The sequence below is a fragment of the Mixophyes fleayi genome, chromosome 2 (assembly GCF_038048845.1).
Source record: "Mixophyes fleayi isolate aMixFle1 chromosome 2, aMixFle1.hap1, whole genome shotgun sequence".
Classification (NCBI taxonomy): Eukaryota; Metazoa; Chordata; class Amphibia; order Anura; family Limnodynastidae; genus Mixophyes; species Mixophyes fleayi.
In genome coordinates this window covers 186,038,760-186,052,763 of record NC_134403.1, presented here as the reverse complement: position 1 = coordinate 186,052,763, position 14,004 = coordinate 186,038,760, and the positions used below count along the sequence as shown (strand labels likewise).

The 14,004-nt window shown below is 38.7% G+C and overlaps 1 protein-coding gene across 2 annotated transcripts in view; it reads left to right on the top strand.

Moving 5' to 3' along the window:
- REPS2 (RALBP1 associated Eps domain containing 2) overlaps positions 1-14,004 on the top strand; it is a 185,279-nt gene that overhangs the window by 167,326 nt on the left and 3,949 nt on the right. For both annotated transcript variants that reach the window (XM_075195087.1, XM_075195086.1), the window contains exons 17-19: positions 3,144-3,227; positions 7,635-7,780; positions 12,946-13,051. In XM_075195087.1, coding sequence (XP_075051188.1) covers positions 3,144-3,227; positions 7,635-7,780; positions 12,946-13,051 — 336 coding nt within the window. The remainder of the gene's footprint in view (positions 1-3,143; positions 3,228-7,634; positions 7,781-12,945; positions 13,052-14,004) is intronic.

The following is a 14,004-nucleotide window of genomic DNA, read 5'->3' as shown; positions in this document are numbered from 1 at the left end:
GGACACCTGGTAAATATATATATATATATATATATATATATATATATATATATATATATATATATACATATTCATTATAAGGTGCCATTTAGATGGGATCTGCAGTATGTGTATTGATTCCATTCCCCCATTTCCCTCAGGGCTTCTCTGCTCCTTTCTGGTGAAATAAAAAATAACAGGCTGGCTGGCTTGGGAGGGCACTCACTAACCTGTGTGGAAAGCTCCAGCATCCTGCTAGTCTGGGCGGCCGTGATACCAGGAAGACGGCACACCTCCTCCTCCCCTGCTGAAGTGAAAAACACACTAGGGAGCAGATGCAGAGAGCCCAGACACGGCTCTCTACACCTGCGCGGTAGTGAGTTTGTAACGGAAATGGCCCCGCTGCCCAGAGCTGGATGAAGGCTTTGGGAGGGGGCCCCTAAAATCTAAAATTAAGAGCAAAGTGTCTTCATTGGGTATAAGGCTGTAAACATTGACACATCCTGCATTACAACACCTATAGCCCGCTAGTACGACATTTACAGCTCTCCCAGAGGGCTCGCCTAGCTTGTCTGCACAAGAAAAGTCATTACTTCCACAAACTAAAATACTTTACATTAAAACAATCATCAAAACCCCACATTAAAATGGGCATTGACACCACACATTAAAACCAGCAATGATACCGCACATTAAAAATACTACTGATACCGCACACTAAAACTAGCAATGATACCGCACACTAAAACTAGCAATGATACCGCACACTAAAACTAGCAATGATACCGCACACCAAAACTAGCAATGATACCGCACACCAAAACTAACATAGAAAAATAAACATTGATAACATAACACCAATTTTGACTATATATGTCTGTATGTGTGTAGCTATGTTTGTATACCCTTATATAATGTAGCAACTATGTTAGAGGATCCTCTATTTTATTAATCAATAGTAAAGCAATTGTCGAAGCCTGCCGTTATATTAAAGCTTTTAATTAGATTACACACACACACACATTATATATATATATATATATATATATATATATATATATATCACACTAAATTCTCATTCAAGCTTTAATATAAGTGGCTGGCTTATGTGATTACTTTACTAATGAAACATTAATATCAATGTTCAGTGTATATTTATTGAGATATAGCTTATAAAAAAAATAAACATATGTATATACATATTTAAGAAGACCCTTCATAGCATGATTATTACTTGACTGCTTGATTAAATATGTCAAATGTAGCCACCTATAGCAGGAAGAAATTATATATATTCTCACTGCTATAGGTGACATATTTAATCAAGCAATAAACAATAAACATGCTATGCTGTGAAGGGCCTTCTTGATATTTATTTATATATGATTTATTTGTTTTTAACTGTATAAATATGTGTCCAGTGAAACGGACCCTCACCTGCTAACTTTCTTGTTGCTTCCTGAAGCTGCTTCTGCTGCACATGCGCAGAAGCTCCAATTCGGACATTTTTGACAGTAGTACAGCAGCACCGCAGCTGCTGTACTACTGAAGAGATCATCTGATGCGGGCGGCGGGAGGGGCCTTGGAGAGAGGGGGGCCCAGAGCACATGCACATGCCCCCTATGCCCCCCACGCTGACATCAGACCTCCGGTAAGCTCCGCCCCAACAGTGAAGGGGGCGGGGCTTAAGCACGGCCGGGCCTAGGCCAGTCCGAGGCTGACTGTTGTACATTGTGTGTGAGCGGGAGAATGAAGTTGCAATCAATAGATCAGTTCCGTTCATCACTTTTAAAGGGCGGGTAGGGATGGGGTGTGAGCAGACGGACCAATCACAACAAGCTGCAATCAAGATTGATCCTCCCAATCACTAAACCAAACCCCAGTGTTCGTCTGGATCCCCAGGAAAAACAGCTGCACAGAGCAAACCCTGGTGCTCTGGTTAAAAGAGACATTTGAAATCCTAAGCAGCTGTGTACTATGGATCACAAAAATACTTAACTAAATATGTCCATCATTATCCCTTCACTCCTCTGCAGCCAGTTGTCAAATTGGGGGGAATCCAATTCCCCCCGAATTAGCGCAGTGTGAAAGTTATTACTGTTATTACGGTAATTTTAACCCGGCTTTCTGCTCACAGCTCAGGGAGCTGCTAGCAAAAAGCCGGCGTTGAAACTACCGTAATAACAGTAATTAAGCACATTATTACCGTAATAATGATAATACGCAGGCCGCCTTACTTTTACCCGTAACGCGGCCAATTTAATTCCCACCTTTAACTAGATAGTGACTAGCATTCTTACTCTGCACAAATGCACTGTGCGGCTTTGTGGATTCATACACAGAGGCGGGGCTATTGATGTCACAGCAGCTTAAATGGTTGTAGTCTCATCTTTTTCCTGCATGCAGCTGTTTGTAATAGATTTTGGAGGCAATGCTATGCTTTCTAACAGAGCTGAAGTGGAATATCAGGTTAACACTAAAATATTTGGTCAGTTAGCGTTAAGTGAGTGCAAGTGGGCCAAAACCACGCCTGGTATCTTCACAGTTCAGTGTGTTTCTGTTCTCATAAACACTTAACATGTAACAAGTAATACAGTCCTTACTTTCAGAGTTTTTAACAGATAATTTCAGCTAAAACTAAAAATTCCGTTTTGGGGGAATATTACAAAGTATAGTCCAACCAGGTTACATAGCTGGGGTCTGACTTTCACAAGGTTTGGTGGGTCTCCTGACCTTTTGCATACACCTGCTGCCACTCTCCTTGCCTCCTGTAGGCAGTGCATACTACCATATAGAACAAAAAGTCTGCGGCATTTGTCTTGCTCCTGCCAAGCACAGATAGTAAAGTACATTTTCTATGGCTAGAAAGAAGTTGGAAATGGGTGTGAAGGCACCAAATTTTGTCGAGTTATGCCTTAGCTTTATATCTATAGACAGTTCTCCGTTCTCAGTTTTCAATATCAGTCTTCCTATTTTTGTAAAAGGAATATACCTTATTTTGTATATATTATAAAATCAATAGTATAATAGTTGTGGCATATTGCATAAACTTTTGACATTAGCATATCTGTCTTATCTCAAGTCTTCAGTTACATCATTTAAATAAACTACCCTGCTAGTAATTTTTTTTTTTTTTTAAGCCAAATATCTTTTTTCTTTTGCAGAGTGAACGAGTAGCCGAGATTGAATTACATCCTCAGACAAATAAAACCTTGCCGCAGACAGAGGAGAGCAGCCCTGCCAAAAAGGTCAGCGAGGGGTATCATCATCATCAGCTGTTTATATATCCACCGCCCACAATATTATCTCTCAATCTTTCTCTCTGTATGTAGAGAGACAGATAGATAATGGGAATAATGTACCCTGTACTGTAATATATAAACATATTAGAGTTCACAGAACCCCAAGGTGACTTATAATATGGTATGTGTTTGCCAGTAGGGGTACATTATTCATTATAATATACAATTTGCAGCTGATCGAGTTGCTTTTATGCTGCGATGGTGATATCCAATTGTGTTTTCACTTTACTGATAGTTATGTATTCCAACAAGAAATGTTTTAACAATGAGTCATGTGATGCTTTCCAAATATTGGTTACATTTTACAGGAGTGCCACCACTAGTCTCCCTGTATAAATGATGAAATCATGATTTACCAAGTATAAGAATATATTTTACATATATTCTGTGTCATTTGAGTATAATAAATAGATGTATATACGTAGGCATGCATACATACTTATTTCTTCATCGTGCTGATCCAACCCATGTTTTAAATATGTTCTTCCTTGCCAAGGGTTACATTTGCTTAAAAAATAAGTAACATGTTTTAGAATAGTCACACTACTATTAGTATGCAAGGTACACGGTTATGTTGAGGTGCTAACGTGCTTGTTTAACCACCAGACACCTCCACCTGATTTCATTGCTTGTGGAAGTGATGACTGGTTGGCTGAGGGGGTGCAGTGGTATGTGGGAGTAGAATAGCACATTTCTCACCAATTTTAGAGCAGGTTGGGTTTCCCAATGTCATGTTGCATTTTGCCAACAATTTTAAGTTTGACCCTGATACTGCAACCTGTGACTAACTGGAGAAGTAACTGAACACCATATCTATATATTCAGTTTCAAAGGCTGCATGGTCATTTAATGTATTGTCCTTTGGGGATGCTGTGAATGACATTGATCATCTCCTTCATAATGAAGCATATGACAGAGGTGTGTAATTACATGGCCTCTGTCCATGAGAAATTGAATTTCAAAAATAATTAAAATTCTCTGAATATTTTCTTGAAGGTCTGGAATTACCATATAACTTCTACCAAACTGTTTTACTGCACAGTATTTCTGTAAGATGTCTGCTTAAATTGTAGAATGCCCCCCCTTGAAAGAAGTATATGCAGCCCTAGTTGAACTGGGAATTAAACTTACTAGGGTAAACTCTATTTAGTTACCTATTGCTCTTTTGATTCGGAAATGTGACATATTTTTCTGAGCATTCAAAAACATTACCAAAAGATGTCTCTTCTAGATTATTATAAATTTGGATTGTGAGTTCTGTGTTCTCATTAAAATATTAAAAAAGTAAATAAGTTTACAATGCTCCTTGTGCAGGGGCAAATGTCAGATTTCTAGAGGGGGCTTTCCATGCTGCCAGTGTATATGCAAGAGGTGTTGCTATAATTTGAGATAGGGTTAGACTGATTTCCAACTGTTCCCATCCCGCTCAAATACACAGGCAATGGCAGCCAACTGCCCTGATTCTGGTGGGGCAGTCCCAATTTTGTGTGACTGTCTGGCTAAGTCAGGACTTTTTCCTGTAGTTGAGAGGTATGTCCCGTTTCACACTGTACTGCTTGTTAAGGGTGAACTGCGTGCATCTAACAGTATTGCATGCAGCTCCCCCTTAAAGAGCAGAGCAGTGTGAATTGGCACATACCTCCCAACATGTTTGCCACTATAAGGCTTATTTACGATCTTAATTTATCTATATTTTCATAGTATCACCAAACAAGTAGCATAATCCAGATAGGCGAAGTTATGATACTTTTCTAGCAGCCAGGGTAAAACACTAATATAAGATCTATGGTTTGTTGAACCGACCCCAATTTTTATTCTTTTTCTATTGACAACTGTTTAGTGCCACTTCTCATGTGCTGGGACATGTGAAAACATTTATAAATACAATTCCAGAATGTTAACATTGACTGGTATAACTTTGGCACTGTCTTTATTTTAGGATTACACCACTGCTCTATGCTTTAAGTGCACTAAGGATTTCTGAAATGACTTTCATTTTAAACATCTAGTTTTGTAGCAATCTTATCAAATGGTTGATGACAGGTTATGGAGACCCAATGTGTATACGGCGGTATGTTAGATACAATGATTGAATTATAGTATTCAGTTCAAAAAGTAATGTTGTGTTCTTTGAAATCTGAGCCGAATGTTGGTGCGTTGTGCATGTTTATTGACTGTGCATTGGCCGCACTTCAAGAAACTGTGTGCGACATAAAGTCCTATAAACAATTAAAAGGCAAGTTACTCAATCAGTTTATGACCAGCATAAAAGTGCAAATATAGGGATAATCACAGGCACGCACTTGGGGGTTCCAGTTACTTGTTTAGAACATTGATGAATCTGTAATTCTCACTGAAGGCACTTTAACTACAGATTTATATTCAAAACCTACGGACAGTAACAATGTTGCTGCATTACATTTCAATAAATGTAAAATTATGACACAGTTTTTTTTATAGAGAAAAGCAACATGTTGTACACTTTTTCCAAATAAAACGGCATTCATTTCTACTTATGACAAACATGCAAATCTGGTTAGACATACCATCAAACATTACTGGCTGATTGAAGCTGACCCACTGGTAAGACCAATCACAAATTATTTTCTGAGATTGACATATTGAAGTGGCAAAAATATAAGTGATCAGGTGGTGAGAGCTAACATCCATTCTTACAAATATTATTGGCTACGCTTCTGATCACTGTTCCTTGTCTGTCTTGCCAAAACTGTCACTTAACATTAAAGGGGAATCGTTTGCCTTGTAATTGAAAGGTTTGATACACGTGGTACTGAAGGTGTTGCCAATCTCATAAAATGTCCCTTGTTAAGGTAAGACTGAGCGAACGGAGAAGTACAATAAATTTAGAAACCCGTTGAACAAACCCTTGACTCACCCCAAATATATACGATTGTATAGAACAAAACCTTAAGCATAAGAGGCCTAGGAAATCCCCTCTAGGCGCAAAATATTGGATATTCACTGGTAATGTTGCAAGAGTCCAGTGGGGTTAGATTTCAAGCAGAAGTTCTTCCAACATGACATGTACTGGATATATACTGCAATTAATACTGGAAACCCTGTAGGACTCAATAATAAATACAGTTTAAATTTGTACTTATGCTCAGTAGTTGCAGAAGTGATTGAATTGTTTTTGTAATGTTACCAGTAACATTCTATTCTGTTATTTCCATCTGACTGACAGTTACAATTTATTTATGGATGTGATCTGCCAGCATTCTGCTTATGCATAACTTTATATTAATATTTGTTCATTTTATTTGAATTTGGTTGGTTTTACATTTAATGATGGTCAAGCTTTTAGTAAGTGACGAGAGTGCTTGCCCTTAGTATTTGGCGCGTAATTCCAATTTGGCACACTATGGAGGTCATTTTCAAAGAGCAAAATGGCTGCGACCCTCTATGCCAAACAAAGTATCACATGTAAAAAAGGCAGTTCCAATGTCCATTGTCTCTTACTCTCATTATTAAATGAAGCCATAATGAGGCTAAAGCAAGCAGTATGTAAGAAGTAAAACAGAAAAGCTTAATATAATGAAAGGGGTGGTTCCAAATGTATTATATAAATAAATGATGATGATGATGTAGTTGGATCTGACCTTGATGTGACCTTTACACTCTTGCACAGTGTTCTCTGGGATGTGTCTGCCTTCCAGCATTCCTGAGCACACCTATAATTTGTGGAGGTGACTCCTAAGAGCAGAGCATAGGTATGCGCTTAGAGTACATTGGACACTTTGTGAATGAGGTTCTAAGTATTCTATCGATGTATAAAAATAAAGAAATGTGTGCCCCCAATATGTGCTTACTCACAGTCGGCTATAGCATAAACCAGTGCATCCTCCATTTAGTGCTCTTAAGTATATTATGGGTTGTGGAAACCCACTAACTGGTGGGCACCTATTCATCTGGCCAGGCAGCCAAAAAAAGAGTTAAAATGCTGTTCATAAAATAATAAAAACAGAGGTCATACAGTAGTTGCATAAAGTGTGTTTAAGCAATCCACCAACTTCTCTGTAGGATAGTCCAACAGTACCTAATTAGTAAGAGTACATACATTGGGAAACATTGAAAATTGAGAGTAAAACTGAAGTGTAGGTTACTCTATCTCGCTAAACAGGAAATACATCCCAGGCCCAAATCTACTCATTTCGGATTTATTTAATTATTTTTTTTTAACTTGTGCAATAGCAGTGCAACTCGGCACTGGCACACGTCAAGGAACTGTGTCAAAGGAAATAAAAATGAGGATTCATGTATAACTGATATGGTCCAGTTGATGCTTGTGCACATCTTCATGAGGTTGTATTTGTTTCTTTTTCTCCATTTAAGGAAATCTTATTTAACCAACCACCAACCAAACCGCTACGACGAAAATTCCACCCGGAAAGTCAAGTGCTGGAAAATCATGACTTGTCATCGGCATCAAGCGTGACCTCATCAGCTGCATCTTTGAAGTCCTATCCTGCTGTTCAAAAGTATGCTAAATTGGGGAAAGCATAGTCTTGATTTTTTATTTTTTGGAGGAGGGAGGGATAGTGCTATAAAAATAAACACTGATAATTAGTTTCTGGAAGTTGCTATTTGACCCATAACATGTTATGCTGGGCACACTGTTGATTTATGCAGTACATGACACTGACCTCTTCACACTGAAGCCCAGGTCAATGTTCTTTATAACCAAAAATAACTTGTCTTCACACTGACCTTCCCTTCGGTGTCACCACATCAGTCAAGTTATGTTTGTTATGTATGACATAATAGAATTACAGTATGAAACCTCATGTAACATATAATTATATTGCCCATTCATCATCATCATTTTAACAGCTTACAGTTTAATCTTTTGCCTAAATATACAGTTACATAAATTATCCAATACAGTTTTCTGTGAATCCTGCAAATATTAGGAGGATCCAAATTTTCCCGTTTTCCCTCTTTAGTATCCAAGTTCCCTGGACCCTTTTTCTTCCAGATTTTCCTTCTTTTGGTGCCGATCTGGCTGCAAAAGTGTCTATTTGACTCCTACAATTACAATGACATCCACCTTATATAATGTGCATAGTGGCTGAGAGGAGGAGTTGGAGGGCGTGAGGCGTTTCGAGTTAAGTAAAAATAACAATTGACTTCCTTGCGGAACAGTGCTGAAATGAGATTTACTTTTGCAGCGCATGATTTTTGAATTGAGATAACGAAGCAGAAAGGAGTACACACAAAAAAAAATGCAATCAGACTGTGTGATGAACTTTGCTAAGCTGATATGAATGCCATGTGTATCCCACAACCGATAACATATCATTGCAACCGGCAGAAACATGATCTACTGAAGGCAATATGTTTTTTTCCACTTAGGGGTAGAAAAGGGGAAGTGCTGGGAGTGGCGGGGATGCCATGTAATAATCACGCACCAGGCGTTGTCAGTGCCATAGCAAGGAAGTACCCTTATTGTTTTTAAAATGGATTGAACACTTCAGGCAGTCTCTCTGTCTGAAATAGTTGTTCACTGAGAACAATGGTCTGCAAGCATGTCAGCATGACAGATTTCAGGGAGATATTTGTCTGCTTCGGATATTCGCAGCTTAAATTTAAAGCGGCGCTGCCTTGTACAGGAAAACTTCCCTTTACAAGGCAGCGCCGCTTTAAATTTAAGCTACGAAGTCGCAGATCTCCCGCGAGTTGAGAAAACCGGGGTATGATACATTTAACCCTAGGTGTAATCCATAGTAAGACCCTTCTCCTCTAATGCTAATTTGCAGAATATAAAATTGCTTCGTTATAGCCAACTATTGTAATAGCTAACTGCTGCTTAAAGGAGATGTGTTAGACACATTTGAAAACTTCACTAAATATTGAGATCTATGTAGGCTATCAGATAGTATTGCCAGAAGGAGTTCCGTCTGTCACTGGCACCAGAGTGAAAAATTGTTGTATACTATTACTTCTGTTGTTTACACATTTTCAATAATGCACCACATTGACGTTTCAGTGTTTTGTAATAACTCTTGGATGACTATATGTGATGTCTGTTCTGCAATGTGGGCTTGTAGCCCATATTGCCTAAGCAGTTAAGCAGTCGTCAGTTATCGGAGCAATAAGACGCCTTGTAATCTTCTTCCAGAACTAAATACAGTATGTGGGTACTCCATTTCCACTGAATTTTTGAGACTCTATAAAGATGATATATGGTAGATTATAGCCCCTTTCCTCCATAAAGTAGATCAAATGATCCCCATATTCTAAGGAAGATTACATTTGCAAACCACAAGTCTGCAGACGTGCAATGCTTTCACTTGGCTGAAATTTCAAGGTATATGCCTATTTCACGATCTTTAGAAATAACCCCATAAAATAAATCTGCCAAATTTTGTGTGTTGCAGATGCTCCAGAAAATGCACGTGGTGGGGCAGTAAAAACATCACATCACAGCCCAGTGCACTACCACTTTAGGAAAACCTATTTATTTACTTTTATCCTAAACTACTACTTGGATTAGATTCATTTATATTGCAAGTGAATCATGAGCCTGAGGGGACAATTGGGACTGTATTTATTACACATGACACTCTGGTGCGTTTAAAACATTATATTACATTGGCCAAAGTACGTCTAGAACTTTTCCACTGATATGTAACTGAGAGGTGCAGAATGTATCCCATTTTAATTGCAGAGACTAGAACCAATCACCATGACCTCAGCGGTGCTGGAGAAATCAAGCTCTTTTGTGGGGAGACAGACATTGTGCCTTCAGACAAAGCAGGGAACACTCAGTATATGCGGTCTCTCTATTCTTTTAAATCATCCTATCCCAGAAAAAAATTAAATCTCATCAAAGCAAAAATTGGAACTGTCATGTACCTAATATGCGCTTTACATGGTACTCCCAGATATGCCTAATTATTCACATTAATCAGTGCAAACTATTGCACCCACACAGACTCCTCATCTTTATCCACAAATCAATGCGCTTCGCTGTAAAACTTTGTGCACTTGTACAAAAGTAGTTAGGTCATCACAAAAGAGCATTTGTGTTATGGTTTTGCAGTTCTGTAAAGGACTGTAGCCTTAGTGATGTCACATTCAAATTTAGGGGTCTATTTATTAATGTGCAGCAGTACCATTCATTATGTATCGCTGCTATATACTATGTCTTGGCTACTCTATAATGCTGCAAGCGAATGCCGAATCTGGACTGCACATGTGCGGCTAAACTTCGTGCATTCGCATAGGATTTGACCTGGTGGGGGATCATATGAACCCCATAGAGACAGGTAAACGAACACCATCTTAAGATGGTATTAGTTTGCAGCGCGAAGCAATGCTTTTTGCTGCTTAGTAAATTACTAACATGATAGTCCCCATAAAGTTCTATGGGAGCTGCGGTAACCCAAAAAAAGTAGGTAAATGCACTTTCCCCAGCGTTTAAACTCCTTCATAAATTGGGTGATGGCCATTCTCCGGATGCAAGAGCTGTTTTATCAGGAGTATGGTTTATGGCTGATCGAAGTGTCATAAATAGACCCATTAGTTTAGAAACGGAGGGTGATACTTCTTTTCATTGAAACCATGAAAAGAGTTACTGAGAAGTATGTAGCCACTCCAATTCAGCAAACTTCTAAGAAATGAAATTTTCAAGACAGCCCAGTTCTGTACCAACTGGATTTTTAAAGCATAACACTCGCCGTGTTTGTTAGTTGACTGCTGTCCATATATGAACTTTCCTGTTACAATCTGACAGACTAAGCAATAGAGCATTTCCCAACAATATTTCTACTTAAATATTCTGAATTATTATACAATAACCAGGCTGTGAACATGCATTTTTGCCTCTTTTTATTAAAAATGAAATGGACTGATTAAGTGTTGCTTATAAATAGGGAAACTTTCATTTAATGTTTTTCGAAGGTGGAGCTGTTGCCACATTACATCAATGCCAGTATGGCATGTATTAATATTGGCATAAAATTGATCATCTAATTTCTGTTCTTGATATATAAGTGCATTGTCCGGCTCTTATGTAATCCGGTTAATGGGCCGAAGCATCTGAACAACGTGGCTGCCCACAGGTGTTTCTATATTAAAAACTAAAGCTGTCACTCAGGTTGGATGGCAGGAATCGGTCTGTGTGTGGCCTTTACTTCTGGGGGTATATTTACTAAACTGTGGGTTTGAAAAAGTGGAGCTGTTGCCTATAGCAACCAATCACATTCTAGTTATCATTTATTTAGAACAGGCCTGTCCAACCTGCGGCCCTCCAGGTGTTGTGAAACTACAAGTCCCAGCATGCCCTTCCAGCTATCAACTGGTTGTCTACCGGCAAAGCATGCTGGGGCTTGTAGTTTCACAACACCTAGAGGGATGCAGGTTGGACAGGCCTGATTTAGAACATTCTACAAAATGACAGCTAGAATCTGGTTGCTATAGGCAACATCTCCACTTTTTCAAAACCGCAGTTAAGTACATATACCCCTGTTCACAGAAAAGAATAAACATGGCTGAAGCTTTTTCCTTTGGGCTTGTAGATTCTGACTTTGACTACAATGCACACATTTCTGAATGGTAGGGAGGGAGGATCCAAATAATATATAATGTGAGGAAAATTTTAAATAATGAAATATAATTAATGAAGAATTTAAAGGTAACTTTTCACATTATCTTGTATCCCTGTGTAGATGGTTAGCTTCACCGCGGCCTTTATTGTCTCTCTAGTTTTAGCTGCAAGTGTCTTTATTAAAGTGTGAAGAGCAGAAATATTTTCTCCCTAACACCGCAGAATTGAATGTCACAGAGTAACCCTTACCCACCTTGTGCCAGACCTGCCACTCGGCAATCTGCAAGCAGCGATAGATGTGCTGACCAGCACTTTCACTTAGACAGAACTGCAAGAGCACATCATCATCATCTGCTAGCAATGTAGTTTAATCCAGTGAACAAAAAGCCTGATTACTGACGATTATCCCTATTCTAGGAAACAGACATAGTTTATATCCCTTAGACTATTGCAGCCAATAGCTGAAGTGCGAGATGCTCCACTGAATGTGTGCAAAGCATATTTACAATGAATGGATGTTGCATCATAGGCAGCCTGTGTGCTCACATGCACATAACCAAGTGATTAAAACCATTAGAAACCACTACAAATAAATCCCTCACGCTCAGCAAAATCATGGCGTAGATCTTAAATTAAATTAAACACGGAGACACATGGCGCTTACTGGGATTAGACACTGTAACCGAACACTGACCAAAGGTGAGGATAATTACCCATTTAGAAATGTAAAAAACTTGTTTCTGTCAGAAGAGAGATGTATTGCTGTGGCTCAGACTCTATAGGAAATGATCTCATGTTGACTATATGCCACTAAGTATAATGTACTCCCTTTGAAACAAAGTTTAATAAAATAATGATCTAATTTTTACAGAGTAAAGCATTTGCTATCTTTATAGAATCTAATACAAACACATAGAACGCTCGGGTTGCGGGGAACTGCTTTTATTCACTGCGTGAAAGCATTGGCATAATGTTTGGCATCACAATATAGGTTGTGGCCCATGCATTGTCAGCTAATCATTGACATATGTTTTGGTGGGTGTGTGGTCTTTTGGCACAAGTGAATCTATCTTTCTGCACTTATCCTTTTTTCAGGCAGCCTTCCAAGCAGAAGAAAGATATCCAGACAGCCATCCGTAAAAACAAGGAAGCCAATGCAGTGCTGGCCAGACTGAATAGTGAGCTTCAGCAGCAACTGAAGGTGAAGAATGTGTTCAAAATCTCATTTAAACTAAGAAAACTGCTGTGCTCTTTCTTTGGATAATGCTAATGCAACAATTAAAACAAAATAAACAAACAAAACATAAAGTTATGTATGAAACACTGATAACCAGCATTAGATATATGAAATAAGATGTCCACAGCATGACTGTGTTTAAGTATCATTAGTATGACAATAATAATATAAGAGAACATATTTTCTCCTATCCTTGGAAAATATTGCTATGTTAAAAAAAATAAAAATAAAATATATATATATATATATATATATTCCCACCAAATTTCTAAGCTATACAGGCGCTTATAGATGTGCAACCACAAAGTGATAGTGACAAAAAATGTGTATACTCAGTACATGAGATGGCAGCTCCCAATACAATCGACACCTATCTGCAGGTATCAGCCTAATAAAATACAAAAAAGAGAGAAAGGGGCGCCAACATAGTGCATTAAATGTATAACATCTTTGGGATAATCCACAAATGTGCAATTCCCGTACCAGAAATTCAGATTCAAATCGCCTTAGATAAGTGCTCATAGACCTTTAACATGGAGTGTGGTCTGTAGCAGATCGCTGCACTAAAACGTCCTGACTCCAGCAGGGTCTTCTCCCAGAATGATAGCACCACTTCAAATTGGCTCAATTGACAGTGTGTCAATGGGACATTTCCAACTCTCAATACCTGGGGAGGAGGTCAGATGGCTCCTGATAGATACTGCAATTTGTGATCTCACATCCCCTGGACAGCACCAGAAAGTGATTTACTGAAACTGATTGGAAATGTCCCATTGACACACTGTCAATTGAGCCAATTTGAAGTGGTGCTATCATTCTGGGAGAAGACCCTGCTGGAGTCAGGACGTTTTAGTGCAGCGATCTGCTACAGACCACACTCCATGTTAAAGGTCTATGAGCACTTATCTAAGGCGATT